The sequence below is a fragment of the Equus asinus genome, chromosome 14, assembly GCF_041296235.1.
Source record: "Equus asinus isolate D_3611 breed Donkey chromosome 14, EquAss-T2T_v2, whole genome shotgun sequence".
Lineage (NCBI taxonomy): Eukaryota > Metazoa > Chordata > Mammalia > Perissodactyla > Equidae > Equus > Equus asinus.
Window position 1 is genome coordinate 31,773,155 of NC_091803.1, and position 19,447 is coordinate 31,792,601.

At 39.6% G+C, this 19,447-nt stretch overlaps 1 protein-coding gene across 5 annotated transcripts in view; it reads right to left on the reverse strand.

Annotated features, from left to right (window-relative positions):
* Positions 1 to 7,710: 7,710 nt before the first annotated feature.
* LOC139040200 (collagen alpha-2(I) chain-like) overlaps positions 7,711 to 19,447 on the reverse strand; it is a 35,127-nt gene continuing 23,390 nt past the window's right edge. For 4 of the 5 annotated variants that reach the window (XM_070484725.1, XM_070484729.1, XM_070484728.1 and 1 more), the window contains 2 exons: positions 12,828 to 12,985; positions 8,317 to 8,892 (listed from right to left, as the gene is read on the reverse strand). In XM_070484725.1, coding sequence (XP_070340826.1) covers positions 12,913 to 12,985 — 73 coding nt within the window. In that variant the 3' untranslated portion in view covers positions 8,317 to 8,892; positions 12,828 to 12,912. The other variant, XM_070484727.1, reaches the window with a different exon arrangement.

The window sequence follows — 19,447 nt, forward strand, 5'->3', positions numbered from 1 at the left end:
CCAGAACACAGCCCACAATTCCAGACTCCTCTCAGAGGCATTTAATTCTCTCAATTGACCACAGAGCGCAAACTTATCTTCTATTTGCCAACATGAGCGCTCTGATACCCTGCTCATTCTTCTCACTGTCACCACCGCCTCATTCACGGTGACAAACGCCAGCAGTTGAGAGCCTACTAAGTGCCAGGTAGCCACTGTGACTCTCAACAGACAGCACCGCTTGATCATCACTGTCTGTGAAGCCTGTACAGAATGTCTTATTCCTATTTTGCATCAGGTTCCTTTCCACTCGTTCTCCACTGGCATGAGTGGCTCCCTCTGCTTCAGACTCATAACCCATGGTTGTGACACCCACTCTTCCTGGCAATATCTCGGTTCTTCTCTAAGCCGTAAGCTTCTTGATAGGCTCCAATAGTGTCTTATCATCTTTATATTTCACCAAGAACCAGGTCATGTCAACGCCCAAACTTCAGACTCATACCATCCCATGCTCCCCAAACATTTCTGTGCAAAATTAAACTCATCCTATTGTCCCTACTCCCGTGATCTGTTCCTCCTCCTGCTCTCTTGTCTCAATAGATGGCAACTCCCTCTACATTGTCATTTAGACTCCAACCTGGGAAGAGTAAAATTTTCAAGTGTTAAATGGTCAATTGGACATCAGAAGTCACTGAATTTACTCCCAATTGAATTAAAACCCACATCAAATACCAGTATTAAGAAAATATTACAAAGAAAACTAAATCCTAAAATCTTACCTTGCTATATTAGAGGCTTTATCTAGGAGAGGAAGAAACAAAATTAAATACGATGTTAAACATATTATTAGTAAAAATCTATAATTCCTGATAAAATGTCAAAATAATAATCCAATGAAATTATAATCAACATTTTGTTCAGCATAATGATTCATAGGATTAAAAATAAGAAAAAATTATAATTGCCTGGTTAAGTCATGAAACTTCACAAACCATCTCTGATAAGAGCACACAGGTAAATAACTTACTTTTGACCAAAAGATCTGTTTACCTTCTGTTAAATGAATACTGATCATTTCATTTTCATAGTGAATGTGGCAGGCATTTTTATAAACACACTAATCTGGGGCCAGCCCTGTGGCTGAGTGGTTAAGTTCTTGCGCTCTGCTTCGGTAGCCCAGGGTTCGGATCCTGGGCGTGGACACAGCACTGCTCATCAAGCCATGCTGCAGCGGCGTCCCACACACCACAACAAAAATGACCCACAACTAAAAAATATACAACTATGTATTGGCGGGCTTTGGGGAGAAGAAGGAAAAATAAAATCTTTTTTAAAAAAACAACACACCAATCCATCATTTACCTGATTTTTTGTCAATCCCAACATCCATACCGAAGTCCTGAAACTGGGATTGTTTTAAAAGCCTGCAAAAAAATTTAAAACAGAAAAGTAAAGGCAAAATCTTTGTACTAGGATATGCCTCTTTCAACCAATAGAAACTCTGAAATCTTACAGAGTTGGCTGTTCGCTGAATTGATAAACAATTCAGGCCAGCCCAAAAAACTTGCCAAGATATTGGAATATCATTACAGTATCAAAAGCCAGTCGTAGAAATGTTGTTATAGGAAAATGCATCCATTGAAAGCAAGCAGAAAATCATGGATAGTCCTTCAACTTTCCACAACGCTCAGGAAACAGTGCACTTCCCTGCCCTTCGTCACCCAACCACACGGGCGGGGACAAGTGGGACGAGGGATGGGCTCACCAATTACTTAATATCTGTGTTTTCTTTTTGAAAGGAAGTGTTTATAAACTGTAGTTTTCACATTGAAAATATATTGTTGTCTTGCTCACTGAGTTATTTACTAAAAAGATTACAGTATTTTACAAAGTTAACTTCCATTGCAAACATTAATTTGTGTTCAAGTTAGTGATCTAAAGGAAAGAAATAAAAGATATGGATTCCCGGATTCTGATCCAGCTTGTAAGGAGCTTGGAAGTTGTCACTCCTGTCCACACAACAAGAAAAAAACTGAACAAAAAGAAATTCAAAAACTCTCGTATCATGGTATGACCATGATAAAATGGTAATAAAATATGTCTTCTGGCCTGGATATTCCACTTTGTGTGACAGTATTGTATGATCTCAAAATCATCCCCAATTAACCAGACATCTTCACACCTGAAACAGTGGTGAACATGTCACTTATCCATCACCCTGCTACCTGTTAGCATGGACTTTACATTATGAACCTCAGTGGGGGAAAACCCAAGCTGACTCTCGTGACTGATCTCCCAGGATCTCCGGGAAAGTGAGCATTTTAAGAGAGAGTTCATCAGCTTCTCCCTGGGAGACCTGGGGACAACTCCCAGGAGCTTGGCAGCACCAGGAGTGATAGGTGGGGAGAGCCAAGCAGGTGGGCAGGGGCCCAGGGACCCAGGTGACTAGGACAAACCCCACTGGAGATCATCTCTCCTGTGCCCCGTCCTGAGCTCCCTAAGGCGCTGTTCTACATGATTGCGCACAGTGTTTCCCCAACTCATTCAGGCCCATAGCAGCTTAAAATCATTGCTTCAAATCCCACCACTTTTTATTATTATGTAAATTTATAGCAAACAGGAAATATTCTATCACTTTATAGAAAATCAATGTCTTTTACCATAAATATAAAGAAACCATAAAACAAACAAAACAAAACAAGGACAACAAAACAACAGTGCACATGAAATTCTGTTTAGATGCTGTTGGCTGCCTAAAGAACCCCAGAGGTGGGCTGACCTGGTTACACAAGGAGAGACCAGTACAGAAGGTGTGGAAGTCAGACCAGCAGAGAAGTGAACGGAAGAGAGGCCCAGCCTGTAAGGGACTGGGGACTTCCATGAAGGATGCCAGGGTCACCCTGAGCAGAGCTCCAGCAGGGATGAGGGAAAGAAGAAGTGACAGAGGTTTGGGCTCATTCCCCAAAGCCAGTGTCAGCCTCCCATGCAGGGGAGCCCTTCGTGGCCCCTGGAGGCCAGGCCAGGAGCCATGGTCTTGGGACCCAGCTGTGCTGCTTTCCAGCTGTGTGACCATGAGCAGGTTTCCTTCATTAAAATGGGAGTCTCCATGCCTGCGTCCAAAGACTGTAATAAGGACAAGAAGAAGTCACATGCTAAGCCTCTGTGCACATTAGCAGCAGCATCTCCCAGGGGCATCTATCCTCCCAGAACTGGTGCCTTGAAGGTGTGCAGCCGTTAAAGGCAATAGTGACAACCAAAGGCCCCTCCTGTTAGCGGCCTGTGCTAAATATTGCTTTTTCTCCAGAGGAAAAGGCTAGTGCTGTTGGATACCCAAGCTTCATTCAGTTATCCTATGAGATTTGGGGAGGAGAGCACCTTGAACTGCTCAGGAGGACCAGCCCCATCCATTAGCTCTTGTCACCTTCCTCAGATGCTTTATGGGGTTGTCCCTGACTTCACGTGCTGCTGCTCCTTGGTATGGTCTCAGTCCTGGGATGGGAACTACGGGGTAAGGACAATAAACGCCTTCACCCCCTGCAGCGCAGAACGAGACGGGAGGCTCAGGTTGAGTGCCAACCACTTATATAGTTTGAAAAGTAAATGTTCATGAAGGAAAGGAAAGAGAAGTTGACTTTTGAGCCGACAGTGGTTAAGCGCATGGCGGCTTTGGAAAAGGATGGGACCTGGCTCAAGTCCCAGGACTTCCAATCTCCACTCTACACCGTGGAAACTTACTTAAGCTCTCTTAACCCCAGTTTCTTTCTCTGTGAAATGGGGGCAGTAAGGTTCATTCTTCACAGGGTTTCTGTAAAGATTCCATGAGATAATGCATATGAGACATCTGGCTAGTTTAAATTTATCATTATTCCTATCATCATTTTTCCTATACATATCTTTCCTATATCCATATTTACTATTATTGTATACACAGTTTTTTTGGCTGGAAGCTAGTGGGCATTTACTAAGTGTTGGTGATTTATTATAACAGAGAGCTTCGTATACAGAAGATGCTCAGTTAACACCTGTTGAGTCAATGAAGGCATGCTCTGGAGCCAGACTGCTTAGATTCCCATTGTGATTCCACTGCTGCATCATCTGGGCAAGTTACTTAACTTCTTTAGGGCTCTGCTTCCTTATCTATAAAAAGGGTATAATAAGAGTCCTGAACTCATTAGGTTGTTGTTAGGGATAAATGAGCGGGCACATAATAAGAGCTCATTAAGTATTAAATGTCATTGGCAGCTGCATTCATCATTTTCAGTCACAGATGAGGCCACAGTGCCCCCTGGTGACATACAGTGTGAGTGCACACACACGAACTGTGCCCTCCCTCCAGCCTAGGTCCAAGCCTGGGTAGATAGGCACGTCCTGGAAGTTTCCCCTGCACTGCCTTCCCAGGGCCCACACACAGACACGATGACCTCTGTGTCCTCTTCCTCCGCTCCCCTCAAACTGGGCCTGGGGGGCTAGGCAAGCTGGCCCAATGAGATACCTGGAGGATCAACAGTTCCTTTTTGGTTTCTGAGCAGATGCCAGGCACGGGGGACCCAGGCCCTCAAGTCTCACATTTTGGAGAGTCACATTTTCCCCCAGCATGGAAGATAACTGTCACAGGGAGCCAGATACTTGTGAATTGGCTTCGACATGAGCCTAAAACGTAAAGACCTGAGCATTCCACGCTAAGAGATACAAGACTGATATGCTCCCCAGAGCTGCTCATCTCACTGCCTCTAGTGAGGGAGGAGAGCAATGTTGTCTCCTCCCCAAGCTCTAAGACGTGGCTCAAGCAGCTTCCTCCAGCGTGAAATCTATTGGAAGCCTCCAATTTTATCTGAAAAATTCATGCAAATTCTGCATCCTACTCCCCATTATGTTTTAGAAAAAAGACTCTCAATTTCCTAAATATAAAACAGAATTTGGTGCTATAAGACCATGTGACCTTCTTTTAAAAAAAAATCATGTTATTTTAAAAGTCTTTTCCATCCTCCTATCTGCCCACCCGCCAAGACTGCCAAGTATTTGTTCAAGTATCAAGTGGCTTCTATGTGCCAGACATGATTCAAGGTCTTGGGGATGCAACAGAGAACAAACATTGTTGCTGCTCCCAGGTAACTTATATTCTCATGATAATAAGGGTTAACATGAATTAAGCTGTTATGTTGTATCAAGCACGGTGCAAAGTCACTTCCTCACATTATTGCACTTAAACTTCACTACAACCTTAGAAAGTAGATAGTTATTATTCCCAGTTTCTCTTAAGGAAAATGGAGACTCAAAATGGGAAAGTAATTTGTCCAATGCCACACAGCTATTGTTGGGGCCTCGAGGTTGAATTAATGCCTGTTTCATTCTAAAGTTCATGCCATATGTTTTCTGGCACGTGGACTGTAATTTTAACACAGTCAATGAGGTTTTCCTAGGATGATTTTCCTTTCTAAAGTTGAAGATTGCCTCCTACATTTCCTATCATATTAGTGCCTCAGTGCATGGGTTTTCTGGTGCATTAAGATGCCACTCTAATGTGCAGCCAGGTGGCATCTGGAGGTATGATCAAGGTCAACATTTTTGATACTTTGAAATATTTTAAAAATATGGATCTGCTGATACTTTGAACTAGAAGTGATGAGGTATAGATTCCAAGTCTGATAAGGAACAGCTGAAAGAACTTGCAAAAGGGCCTCTGCATCTCTGTCTGTGTCCAGGTTTCTGATTCATTCATTCATTCCATGAACACTGATGGAAAGCTCACACCCTTCTATTCAAAGGATATCATGGTAAGCCAAAGCACAGAGCCCCTGCCTTCATGGGGCTTATATATAGCAGAGTAGAAAGATTTAATCAAATAATAGTGTAATAAAAATATAGCCAAAAACTAAAATAAGTGCTCTGAAGTGAAGGACTGGGACTCTGTGAAGATACATTTTTAAAGGGAATTAACTTCTTTTAGGGGTCAAGGAAGCCTTCCCTAAGAAAGCCCTGCTTGCCCTGAGACCTGAAGGCTGAACAGGAGTTCACCAGGTGAGGGGGCGTTCTGGGCGGAGGGAGCAGGTCGCACTAGAGGAACTCTCAGAAGGTCCGTGCACAGACTACAGAGCAGGGGGTTATGATGCCCAGAGTCATCAGAGAGGTAGGCTTGGTCCAGACCTTCCAGGTCACTTAGAGCCAAGACGGTAATTGTCGCCATTATCCATTCTCCCTTCTCTACCATAGTAAGAAAACAAGCTGGGTTTAGGATGAATAATCTGAGGCTTAGAGAAGCTAAACAACTTGCAAAGATCACAGAGTCACTTTGGGATGGATTTTTTAATTGAGGTATTATTCAAATAACATAAAATTTACCATTTTAGATATATAATGGGTGGGTTTTAGTATATTCATAAGGTTCTGCAACCATCACCACTAGAAGCTCTTGCTCTTAAGCATTACCTACTTTGGCCCCTTTTCATCCTTAGAAAAATTATTTTAAAATAATATTTTTAACTGAGTTTAAAAAATACATATTTTAGGGGCCAGCCCGGTGGCATAGTGGTTGAGTTCGGCACAATCCGCTTTGGTGGCCCAGGGTTCGTAGGTTTAGATCCGGGGTGCAGACCTACACCACTCGTCAAGCCATGCTGTGGCAGCAACCCACATACAAAATAGAGGAAGACTGGCATAGATGTTAGCTCAGGGCCAGTCTTGCTCACCAAAAAAACGAAAAACAAAGAAACCCCAAAACTACATTTTAAATTGCACACATCTTTTAAAACAGCTCAATAAAAGTTTTATATGTGCATTCCTCTGTGGAGCCACCTACCAGGTCAAGATGCTCAGGTCATCTCCAGCTGCCTAGCTGGCTCCCCATGTCCCTGCCGCTTGGTATGCCCCCCAAAGTAACCACTAACAATTCTTAAAGCTTCATAGTAGGTATCAGAAAGGTGCTGACTTAGAAGGGTCAGGTGTCAGTCCTGCATGGTATGAAGCAAAGAGGCCTGACCAGATCCACACCTGCTCCCTAGGACAGGCCTCCTTCTCAGAGGTGAGCAGAAAGGTCCTGAAAGGCTTCATCCATCTTGGAAGGGATGGCGGCTGCAATTCTCATGGCCCTGGTGGTGTGGGGGCTAGGAGACTTCCTTCCTGGCCATAAAAAACACAATTGGTTCTGAATGAACTGTGGGAAGGGACCATTGGGATCCTCATTACCCCAGGCCCTCCATGGGCAGGATGATGCTGAGGGAAGCCGCATTGGCCATTAACACAATGATATTCACTAAGGAACTCGCTGCTTACATCACTGATCGCTGTGACGGCTTCATCATGTGTCAGCATGGCACCCACATACATTTCCTTTACCCATACTTAACCTCCACATGATGACAATGACAGAGTCACACTTCCACCCATGATCCAACTGTTCCTCGTACAACTGAAAACACATGAACTCTTTCCCTAGACAGATTTGCCCTTGGGTGATGTTCTCAAACACCCCTCCCTGCTTCACTCAGGGGTGCATGTTCCTGACCTTCCTTTCAACAGTCTTGTTGCTGGCCTCTCTTGTTGACTGTCCATGAGTAGAGATTTCCAGATGCCAAGAAAGTTGATGCTGGAGATATACTCAAATCACTCATGGAACAGCAAAGGAGGATGTCAGAGAGTTAGGCCAGTTATATTTGAAGGTGAGAAAACAAACAGGGGGAGTGATGTTTTAGGACCTTCACAAAAGAAGGATAATTAAGAGAGTCAGTCTCCTGGGAAAATTTTTGAAACTCTCAAATTTTTTCATAAAAAAATGACCACCTTTATGATGGTGTTGTACAATTAGGAGTGAATCAAAAGATGTCATTATAGTTGACATATAATTTTGTCAGAAAATTTATACCCAAACTTCTCTCCATCAACACTTGACTCTTTGTTTATTCCAGGAATGAGCACATAGTTGCAATTGTTATAACTTAAATGTTATTAAATATGAAGTAAACTTAACTTTAAACACTTCAGATTTTTTCAGGGCAAATTCTCAACCAAGTTTTTTTTCCCCCTCAAACCATACTATTAAATTTTGGACTCCCATGTTTAAAATCAAATATTAAGGAGCAAAGGAAACAAATTATCCTCCCAAGAGAACAAAAAGAGAAGCCACAGACTGGCAGAAAATATTTGCAAAAGACACACCTATGGGGGCTGGCCCTGTGGCCGAGTGGTTAAGTTCGCGTGCTCTGCTTTGGCAGCCCAGGGTTTCGCTGGTTCGGATCCTGGGCATGGACATGGCGCCGCTCGTCAGGCCACATTGAGGTGGCATCCCACATAGCACAACCAGAAGGACCCACAACGAAAATATACAACTACATTCTAGGGGGATTTCGGAAGAAAAAGAGAAAAAAAAAAAGATTGGCAACAGTTATTAGCTCAGATGTCAATCTTAAAAAAAAAAAAAGACATGTGTAAAGGATTATTAACTAAAATACACAAAGAACTCTTCAAACTCAACAGTAAGAAAACCACCTGACTTAAAAAATGGGCCAACGCCAACAGACACCACACCAGAGAAGATATACAGATGGCAAATAAGCGTATGAAAAGATGATCCACGTCATACGTCAGCAGGGAAATGCAAATTAGAACAACAGTGAGATACCACGACATAACTATTAGAACAGCCAGAATCCAAAGCACTCATGACACCAAATGCTGGCGGATGTGGAGCAACAGGGACTCTCATTCACTGGTGGGGGGAATGCAAAATGGTCCAGCCACTTTGGAAGACAATTTGGTGGTTCCTACAAAACTACACATACCCTTACCATGTGATCCAGCAACTGTGCTCTTTAGTACTTACCCAAAGAGCTGAAAAGTTTTAGCCACACAAAAACCTGCACATAGGTGTTCACAGCAGCTTTATTCATAATTTCCCAAACTTGGAAGCAACCAGGATGTCTGTCAATAGATAAATACATAAGTAAACTGTGGTACATCCAGACAATGGGATATTATTCAGCGCTATAAAAAAATAAGCTATCAAGCCAGGAAAAGACATGGAGGAAACCTAAATGTATATTATTAAGTAAAAGAAGTCAATCTGAAAAGGCCACATTCTGTATGATTCCAATTAGATGACATTCTAGGAAAGGCAAAATGATGGAGACTGTAAAAAGATCAGTGGTTGCTGGGGTTTAGGGGGGAGGGAGGGATGGATAGGAGCAGCACAGAGGATTTTTAGGGCAGTGAACCAGTCTGATGATACTATAATGGTGGATACATGCCATCATAAATTTGTCCAAACCCACAGAATGTAGAACCCAAGAGTGAACCCTCATGTAAACTACAGACTTGGGGCAATAATGGTGTGTCAATGTAGGGTCATCTACTGTAACAAATGTACCACTCTGGTGGGGGCGTTGACATGGAGGAGGCTATGTGTATGTAGGGGCGGGGGGTATATGTGAAATCTCTGTACCTGTTGCTCAATTTTTCTGTGAACCTAAAAGTCTTTAGGAAAAGGTCTATAAAAAAAGTCATCCTCAGATTTCTACTTCTCTGAAATCTCTGTTTTTAGTTCTGTATGTGTCTTTCCTGTGGTTCTTTATCCACATACAAGCAAATGAATATTTTTATCCCATTATGCCAAAGCAGCCTCTCTATATGTAATTTTCACCTTGTTTCATTGAATTGCTGGGTTATAGGGTAGATGCCTGTCTACTTTTGCTAGACTGCCTCTCATGTGAATTGTACGAATTTACATTTACACTCCCACGACCAATGTGTAAGAATGCCTGTTTCCCCTCAGTCTTGCTGACAGAGTGTGTTTTCAAACTTTTGCATTTTTTGTTTATCTAAAGGCGAAAAATTGCATCTTCGTCAGTTTTAATCTGTATAAACCAAAACACCAAAGTGTTTTCCACAGCAGCTCCCATAAGTGGACAGACAACAGTGGGCCTGACCTCTCACTTTTGAGCTACTCTCACTTTAACAGTATCTTATACTCGCTACTCCCCTTTTTTAACCATAGATCAGTCAGAGTTCATTTGTGGGGCTCTTCAGGCGGGCAACAGCATCTAAATATAATTTAATACCTTTGTTCACCACCCTGTTTTGGTTTAATTTCAGTTTAGCTTTGCTTTGGTTTTTTTCTTTGGTTTTGGTTTTTGGTGTTTTTTAATGGTTTCTCTATATTTCTGGAAAGACACATTGGTTTTGCCTTTATATCAGTGAGAAGAACTTTAATTCTTACAATCAATCCTAATATTAAAAAGTGATAGGATTTAAAACAATACTTTTTAAGCTGCCATGGGCCTGAAAGAGTTGGAGAAATACTGTGTGCAATCAGGCAGAAAAAAACCTTAGGAAGCTCAGCTCAGGACAGGGCCCAGGAGAGGGGATCAGTGGCGGGGTTTGCCCTAGTCACCTGGGTCCCAGGTCCCTGTTCCCCTCCTCCACACTCAGCACCAGCACTCCTGGTGCAACCAAGCTCTCTGGGTGTTGTGTAGGAGTCCCTTCAAGAGAAGATGATGAACTTTCTGACTTAAAATGCACAAGCTTCTTCGAGATCTCAAGAAGATAAAGCATGAGAGTCAGCTGGGTGTTTTTCCCATTTATGTGTAAACCCACACTAACAGCTAGTGAGGTGACAGAGACAAGTGATATTTCCACAGCTGGTTAAGGTGTCACACCTTCCCTGTTAACAAAGGATGAACTGAAGACCATAAAATCTTTCCAACTCAAGGTGAAATTCCCAGGCCAGAAGGAGGTGCATTTGAATGCCCTATTTTCATCATCATTTTCATTCAGTTCAGATACAGTATCCTTCCCTTTGAGATCACTCTTTTATCCTTTTGTTCAAAACGTACAACTCAATTTCCAAACTTATGGGGAAATTCTAGTTATCATTTCCTCAATGATCTGGCACAACTGCTTATGACCTAAGAACATATTCTGTGGGTTTCATTCTTCTGAAATACATTGAGACTTGTTTTATAGCCAAAATAGGGTTGAATTTTGTAAACATACCATGTGTGCTTAAAAATAATGTATCCTAGAGCTGTTAGGTAAAATAATCTATGTATTTCTATGTATAGATGTATACATATTTCTACATGCATGTATCTCCGTATCTATATTTATTTGTAATATTTTTATTACTTATATTTTTTACATACTTATACATCATCCCTCTATGTCTTTCTGTATATTTCTACGTTAAGATGGTTTGCTGTTCACATCTTCTGCATGCTTACTGATTATTGGTCTGCTCGCTATCAGCTGCTGAGAGAGGGCTGTGAAAACCTCCCACTCTGTTAGACAATTTAACTCTTGCAGTTTTGTCTACTTTGCTTTATATGTTTGGCAGGCATGTGATTCGGGATGCACAAATTTTACTTTTTCAGGTGAACTACCCCTTTGATCATTTTGTTTTCTTTATATCTAGTAATGCCTAGTTTTGCCTGACGTTGATTTTGTCTGATATTGCTACAACTAGAGCAGCTTTTCTTTGATTGGTGTTTCCAGGGTTTAATATTTGTCCAGTGTTTTATTTTCAAAACGTCTACGACTTTATGTTTTAGATGAGCATCATGTCAACAGCATCTGGTTGTTGGTTGGTTGACTTGGTCTTTGAGTTTTAACTGGATCTTTCAGTCCATTTGCATTCAATGTGACCCTCTTCTCTTAGAGTTTACATTCACCATCCCATGATGTGCTTTCTATTTGTCCAGATTTTTTATTTTTCTCTCTTTTTTTAAGTCTGTTACTATCTGATATTGTGCCCTTCACACTGATCCTCGATCACGAGCCATATGACAACGGTTTGGTTTGATGACAAGTGACATTAAGTTCACAGTGGTTTCCACTGTCCATCTCTTGTGCCCCAACGACTTTAACATTCACTGATAATTTGTGGCTGAATTGTTACAATGATGATTTTTAAAATGTGATTTCTTAGTTGCATTTATTATTTCTATCTTTATTTGTGAGCAATCTGTGTCTAATATATATATATGTCTAATATATATATATTCAACATATACATATACATAAAATATCAAATGAAGAAATATACTATGATGAAATCAAATCGTACTGTTACAAATAGATTCCATTTTTTTATGCAACTTGTCTTTGTGGGATGATATTTTGAACTCAGTGGAAAAATTTAATAAAGATCTACAACCAAAAATCATGACTTTATATAAAGCTGAATGCTCATTAGAAGACCTATCTCCTTTCTTACAACAAATTAGAGAAAGGAGCCTTGAAAGTGTGTGTGATGAATGTAAAACTTGGGACGATACGTGAATATAATATCTGAATTAGAAAATAAGCAAAAAAGAAAACTAAAGAAATGGAAAATGTATGAATCAATGGATGCAAGCATCAATTTTAATATGTTAAAAAATACCATCATGTGTTTTTTTCTAAACCTGATTCACAAATTGCTGAGTACAATCTTATCCAAATTTAGAATGGTCTTGATAATTCCTTTAACAATAATAATTTACAGTGAAGTCCTGTGAATTAGGTTTCAGTAAGCTGAAATTAAAAACTATTTAAGATCGCCAATAGATTATGAGGAATTATAAAATGAGAAATCGTGCAATTGAAAAGGAGACAAGGTAACAAGTATATTTTTAAGATATTATTGATGAGTTTGCTTCCATTGAAGACATGAAAATAAAATTATAATAAATTCCACCTTTGGCATAAATGAAATATTTAAGTTTGAAATAATGTAAGTTTTATTACACCTGTCAGGTTTTTGATATTTTTCAAATACTTCTCATTTTCTTTTCTTCTATTTTTCAACTACTAATGGTTGCAAAATTAACCACTAGAATTAATAAAAGCATGAGGAGCTGGAGTGCATTTCCCCTTTTTACCTCAGGCTGTGGTTCCAATATGGCTCTGAAAGTGGGTCCCCGGCTCATTGTCCCAGAAGGTCCTGATACTTAGTATTTAGTGTATTCATGTCCCAGCTGAACGCATCTCCCTTGTCTCTGGATTTCTGTCAGATTTCTCCCCAGAAACAATCCTAAATCTGTAAAAATAAAAAACCACCACATGCATGATTTAGAGTCATTGAACCCCTCAATCAATGGATATTTTAGTAAAATAAGTCTTGTTCAAATACTGTCAGAGAAAGGAAAGAATAAAACACTGGGAACAGCCCCAAAATGCAAGGGTCTGTGGTGCTCACTGACAAACATGTCCCAGAGAAGCCACCCAAGGCTCCCTCCTCAGCACTCAGCGTGATAAGGAAGTTTCTACAGCTTCTTTTCCTTTTTTTAAAAACCACTTCAATTCCATTTAATGAGATATTTAGAATTGCTTTTCACAAGGCCCCATCTAAATGCTTAGATTTTAGTGAGATTTTTTTCATTTATAATTTCAGATTATTGTCAGTTTTTCCCTTGCAGAACGTCATTTGTATTTCAAGAATATCCATTTTTTGTTTTATTATAAATTTTCAGGTACTTCATAATTATCCATTAATATTTACATATGTATTTACATCAACATATTATGTAATATATTGGTATAAATATATATGTACATTTATTTAATTATGTACAGCCAACATTCATTGTACACTTTACTTAACAGTTTTTCCTCTACTCCATTCTTTCCATCAACAGAGTTTAGAAAAATATACTTTAAATGTGTTGTGAAATTCATTATTCTACGTGATTTTTACCTTTAGATTTGTGTGCTGCTTAATTTTTTTTCTTTTTTATTGAGGTAACATTGGTTTATAACATTACATACATTTCGTGTGTACGTTGAGGTAACAAATGTTTTTTAGTTCATCATGGCGGCATGAGAGGATCTTTTTTCTTTCTGCTTCAATCTACAGTGAGTAGAAGATCCATAACCTAACAAAGGCTACACTGTACAACCCACCAGGATGCTAGAGAGATCCACATATTGGTACATAAAAGATGGGTGAATTGGAGCACATGGAGAAGGCTAAATGGGAGAACAGCAGAGGTAGAGCCCAGGATCCTAGACCCCTGGATGCAGCAGCTGAGCCTGCTGTCCCCAGCCCCAGGCAACTCGGTGGACAGCAGCAGAGGCATGCGTGTGACTCCAGCCAGGCAGCCACGGCAGCATCTGCAGCCACGGGAAGCAGAACAGCAGTGGAGGCAGAATCCTGTGATCCCAAGTCCTCTTGCCACAGCTTGGAGCCTGACAGCAGCAGCAGAGGTGCACACAGGACTCTGACATCCCAACCACAGCAGCGCCTGTGGCCACAAGGTAACAGACAACAGCTGAGATGGTGCCCTACACACCTGGCTTCCTCCTTGCCCTCTTCCCCCAACTACCACAGTGGTGGAGCTTCTGACCCAGGTGGTCCCAGATGCAGCTGGGGCATCAGACATCCCTGTGCCCCTGGCAGCAAAGCCAGTAACTGTGGAGACACCAGCAAGGGCAAGGCATCAGCGACCCCAAGAAATGCAGGTGATGACAATGAGAGTACCAGCAACACCCTAAATTCAGACAGTGGAGGTTGAAACCTGCAAAGCCTCAAATATAACCAGAGGCAGCTATGGTAAGAGAAACCAAAAACTAGCACTCTAGCACCACCTACTGAAAAACCAAAGAAAGGCTTCTAACCTCCAAGCAGTTGAAAAGTTTGAATCAAAACAAAAAAGCTATACCTAGATAAAATGCATATTTGCTTCAACAAATGTGCCAGCAGAGGAATAACTCAGCAAGCACCACAAAAAGCCACAGAACCATGGCATTACAAAAAGAAAACAATTCTCAAGAAACCAAATGTAAAGTCACGGAAGATTGTGATCTAATGATAAAGAATTCAAAAGAGCTGTCATGAAGAAACTCAACAAGCTACAAGAAAACTCAGAAAGACAGTTCAATGGCTCAGGAATAAAATCAATGAGTATAAGGAATACTTTACCAAAGAAACTGAAACTTTAAAACAGAACCAAAGAGAAATTCTGGAGCTGGAGAACTCAATAAGTGAGATGAAGAATGTGTTAGAAAGCACTGGAAATAGAGGAGATCATAAGGAAAGAAAAATTAGTGAGCTTGAAGATGGAAACCCAAATATGATACAGGCAGATGAGGATAGAGAACTAAAACTTTTTTAAAAATGAAGAAATTCTACAAGAATTACCTGACTTCATTAGAAAAGTCAACATAAGGGTAATGGATATCCCAGAAGGAGAAGAGAGAGAAGGGAGCTGAGAGTTTTTTTAAAGAAATAATAGCTAAGAACTTCCCAAATCTAGGGAAGGAATTGGATATGCAAATCCATGAAGCTAACAGAACAATCAATTATCTCAATGCAAAAAGACCCTCTGCAAGACACATGCTAAGAAAACTGTCGAAAGTCAATGACAACGGAAGAACAGTAAAGCAGTCAGGGGATAAAAAGAAAATAACCTACAAAGTAATCCACATTAGGCTATCAGCAGATTTCTCAGCAGAAACCCTATAGGCCAGGAGAAAGGAAAGATATGTTCAAAATATTGAAAGATAAAAACTGTCAGCCAAGAATACTCTATCTAGCAAAGTTATCTTTCTGATATGAAGGAGAAATAAAGGCATTCCCAGACAAACAAAAGCTGAGGGAGTTCACTGCCACTAGACCTGCCTTACAAGAAGTGTTGGAAGGAGCTCTCCTAATTGAAACAAAAAGGCAAAGGTAAACAAAGCTATGAGCAAAGGGATGAATACATAGACAGAATCAGAAAATTGAAAACCTGTATCAGAATAGGATAGTATACACTTAACTATAACATAAACGTTAAACGGAAAGAAAGCATTAGAAATAACTATAACCACTTCAATTTGGTAATACTTGCAAAGCAAAACGGGATAATTTGTGACAACAAAAACATGGAAGAGGAAAATAAAAAGGACAGAACTTGCATAGGCAAATGAATATAAGAGGCTATCAGCAGAAAAAGGACTGTCTTATCTATGAGACTTTTTATACACACCACACAGTAACCACACAAAAAAAATTCAGAGCAGGGTCACAAAACACGCAAAAAGAGGAAACTGAGAAACACATCACAGAAAACCACCAAACTGAAGTGGCAGACAGAAGTACAAGGAAAAAGAAACAACAGAAATATGGAGTATCCGGAAAACAAAAGATAAAACAGCAGTATTAAGCCCTCATATATCTATAATTACTCTAAATGTAAATGAATTAAATTCACCAATCAAAAGACACAGAGTGGCTGGATGGATTAAAAAACAAGACCCAACAATATGCTGTCCCCAGGAGACCCATCTCAGCTCCAAACACAAAGACAAGCTGAGTGAAGGGATGGAAGATGATGCTCCAAGCAGATGGCAAGCAAAAGAATGTGGGTGCAGTTATACTTATATCAGACAAAACAGACCCAAGACAAAAAGGATAACAAGAGACAAAGGTGGACATTATATCATGATAAAGGGGACAATCCATCAAGAAGACATAACATTTACTAATATATATGCACCTAACATAGGAGCACCAAAGTGTATACGGCAATTATTAACAGACCTAAAGGGAGAAACTGACAGCAACACAATAATATCAGGGGACTATAATACCACACTTACATCAATGGATAAATCATCCAGACAGAAAGTCAACAAGGAAACATGAGCCTTAAATAAAACATTAGACAAAATGAACTTAATAGATATATAGATATAGATATATAGAACACTCCATCCACATGCAGCAGAATACACATTCTTCTCAAGTGCACACAGAACATCCTCAAAGATAGACCATATGATGGGAAACAAAACAAGTCTCACATGAAGCATCTTTTTTGACCACAATGATAGGAAACTAGAAGTCAACAGCAAGAAGAAAGATGGAAGAGTCATAAACATGTGGACACTAAATGACATGCTACTGAACAACTATTGGATCAATGAAAAAATCAAAGATGAAATAAAAAAATACCTGGAGACAAATGAAAATGATACATTTTGCTGTATGGGATACAGCAAAAGTGGTACTCAGAGGGAGGTTTGTAGTAATACAGGCCTACTTCAAGAAACAAGAAAAAATCTCAAACAATCTAACATTACACCTAAAGAGACTAGAAAAAAGAACCAAAGAAAAGCCCAAAATCAGTAGAAGGAAGGAAATAACAGTCAGAGCAGACTTAAATGAAATACAGACTAAAAGTAGAAAGGATCAATGGAAACTAACAGCCAGTTCTTTGAGAAGATAAACAAAACTGACAAACCTTTAGCTAGACTAAGAAAAAAAGAGAGAAGGCTCAAATAAATAAAATCAGAAATGAAAGAGGAGAAATCACAACAAATACCACAGAAACACAAAGGATTACAAGAGAATAGTATGAACAGCTGCATACTAACAAACTGGATAACTTAAAAGAAATAGATAAGTCCCTAGAATCATACAACCTTCCAAAACTGAATCAAGAAGAAATAGGGAATCTAAATAGATCAATCACTAGTAAGGAGGTTGAAATAATAATCAAAAACCTCCTAAAAAACAAAAGTCCAGGACCCAATGGCTTCTCTGGTGAAGTCTACCAAACATTAAAAGAAAATTTAATACCTTTTCTTCTCAAACTCTTACAGAAAATTGAAGAGAAGGGGACAGTTCCTAACTCATTTTACAAAGCCAATGTTACCCTGATACCAAAACAGACAAGGACAACACACAAAAAGAAAATTGCAGGCCAATATTGCTGATGAACACAGATGCAAAAACCCTCAACAATTATTAGCAAATTGAATACTACAATACACTAAAAGTATCTTACATCACAACCAAATGGGATTTATTTCAAGGATGCAAGGATGGCTCAACATCCACAAATCAATCAACATGATATACCACATTAACAAAATGAATAATAAAAATCACATGATCATCTCAATAGATGCTGAGAAAGCATTTGACAAGATTCAGCATCCATTTATTTAAAAAGTCTCAATAAAATGGGCATAGTAGGAAAATACCTCAACATAATAAAGGTCATATATGACAAACCCACAGCCAACATCATACTCAGTGGTGAAAACCTGAAAATTATCCCCCTAAGAAGAGGAACAAAACAAGGATGCCCACTCTCACCACTCTTACGCAACATAGTATTGGAAGTCCTAGTCAGAGCAATTAGGCAAGAAAAAGAAATAAAATGGATCCAAATTGGAAAGGAAGCAGTAAAACTGTCACTATTTGCAGACGACATGATTTTGTAAACAGAAAACTCTAAAGGATCCACTAAAACACTATTAGAAATAAAAAATGAATACAGTAAAGTTGCAGAGTACAAAATCATCATACAAAAATCAGTTGCATTTCTATATACCAACAATGAACTAGCAGGAAGAGAAATCAAGAATACAATCCCAATAAAAAGAATAAAATACCTAGGAATAAACTTAACCAAAGAGGTGAAAGACCTCCAGAAAACTATAAGACATTGTTGAAAGAAACCGAAGAAGACACAAAGAAACGGAAAAATATTCCATGTTCATGGATTGGAAGAATTTACATAGTTAAAATGTCCACGTTACCTAAAGCAATCTACAGATTCAATGTAATCCCTCTATAAATCCCAACAACATTTTTTATGGGAATAAAACAAAGAATCTTAAAATTTATATGGAACAACAAAAAAACTCAAATAGCTGAAACAATCCTGAGAAAAAAAAAAAAACAAGCTGGAAGTGTCACACTCCTTGATTTCAAAATATACTGCAAAGCTATAGTAATAAAAACAGCATGGTAATGGCAGAAAAACAGACACAGAGATCAATGGAACAGAACTGAGAGCCCAGCAATGAACCCACACCTCTATGGACAGCTAATTTTCGACAAAGGACCCAAGAACATACAATGGAAAAAGGAAAGTCCCTTCAATAAATGGTCTTGGGAAAATTTGACAGCCACATGCAGAAGAATGAGAGTTGGCCACTCTTACACTATCCACAAAAATTAACTTAAAATGCATTGAAGATTTGAATGTAAGACCTGAAACCATAAAACTCCTAGAAGAAAACATAAACAGTATGCTCTTTGACATCAGCCTTAGCAGGATCTCTTTGAATATCTCTCCTCAGGCAAGGGAAACAAGAAAAACTAAACAAATGGACTAAAATGCTTCTGCACTGCAAAAGAAACGATCAACAAAATGAAAAGACAACCTACCAACTGGGAGAAGATATTCGCAAATCATATAGTTGATAAGAGGTTAATATCCAAAATACATAAAGAACTCATACAACTCAAAAACAACCCAATTAAAAAAGGGGCAGGTTGGGGCCAGCCCGGCAGTTAAGTGGTTCAGTCTGGGTGCTCCGCTTCCCGGCCCAGGGTTTCGCTGGTTTGAATCCTGGATGTGGACATGGCACCACTCATCATGCCATGCTGAGGCGGCATCCCACGTGCCACAACTGGAAGGACCCACAACTAAAAAAAATACACAACTATGTACCAGGGGGCTTTTGGGAGAAAAATGAAAAATAAAATCTTCAAAAAAAAAAA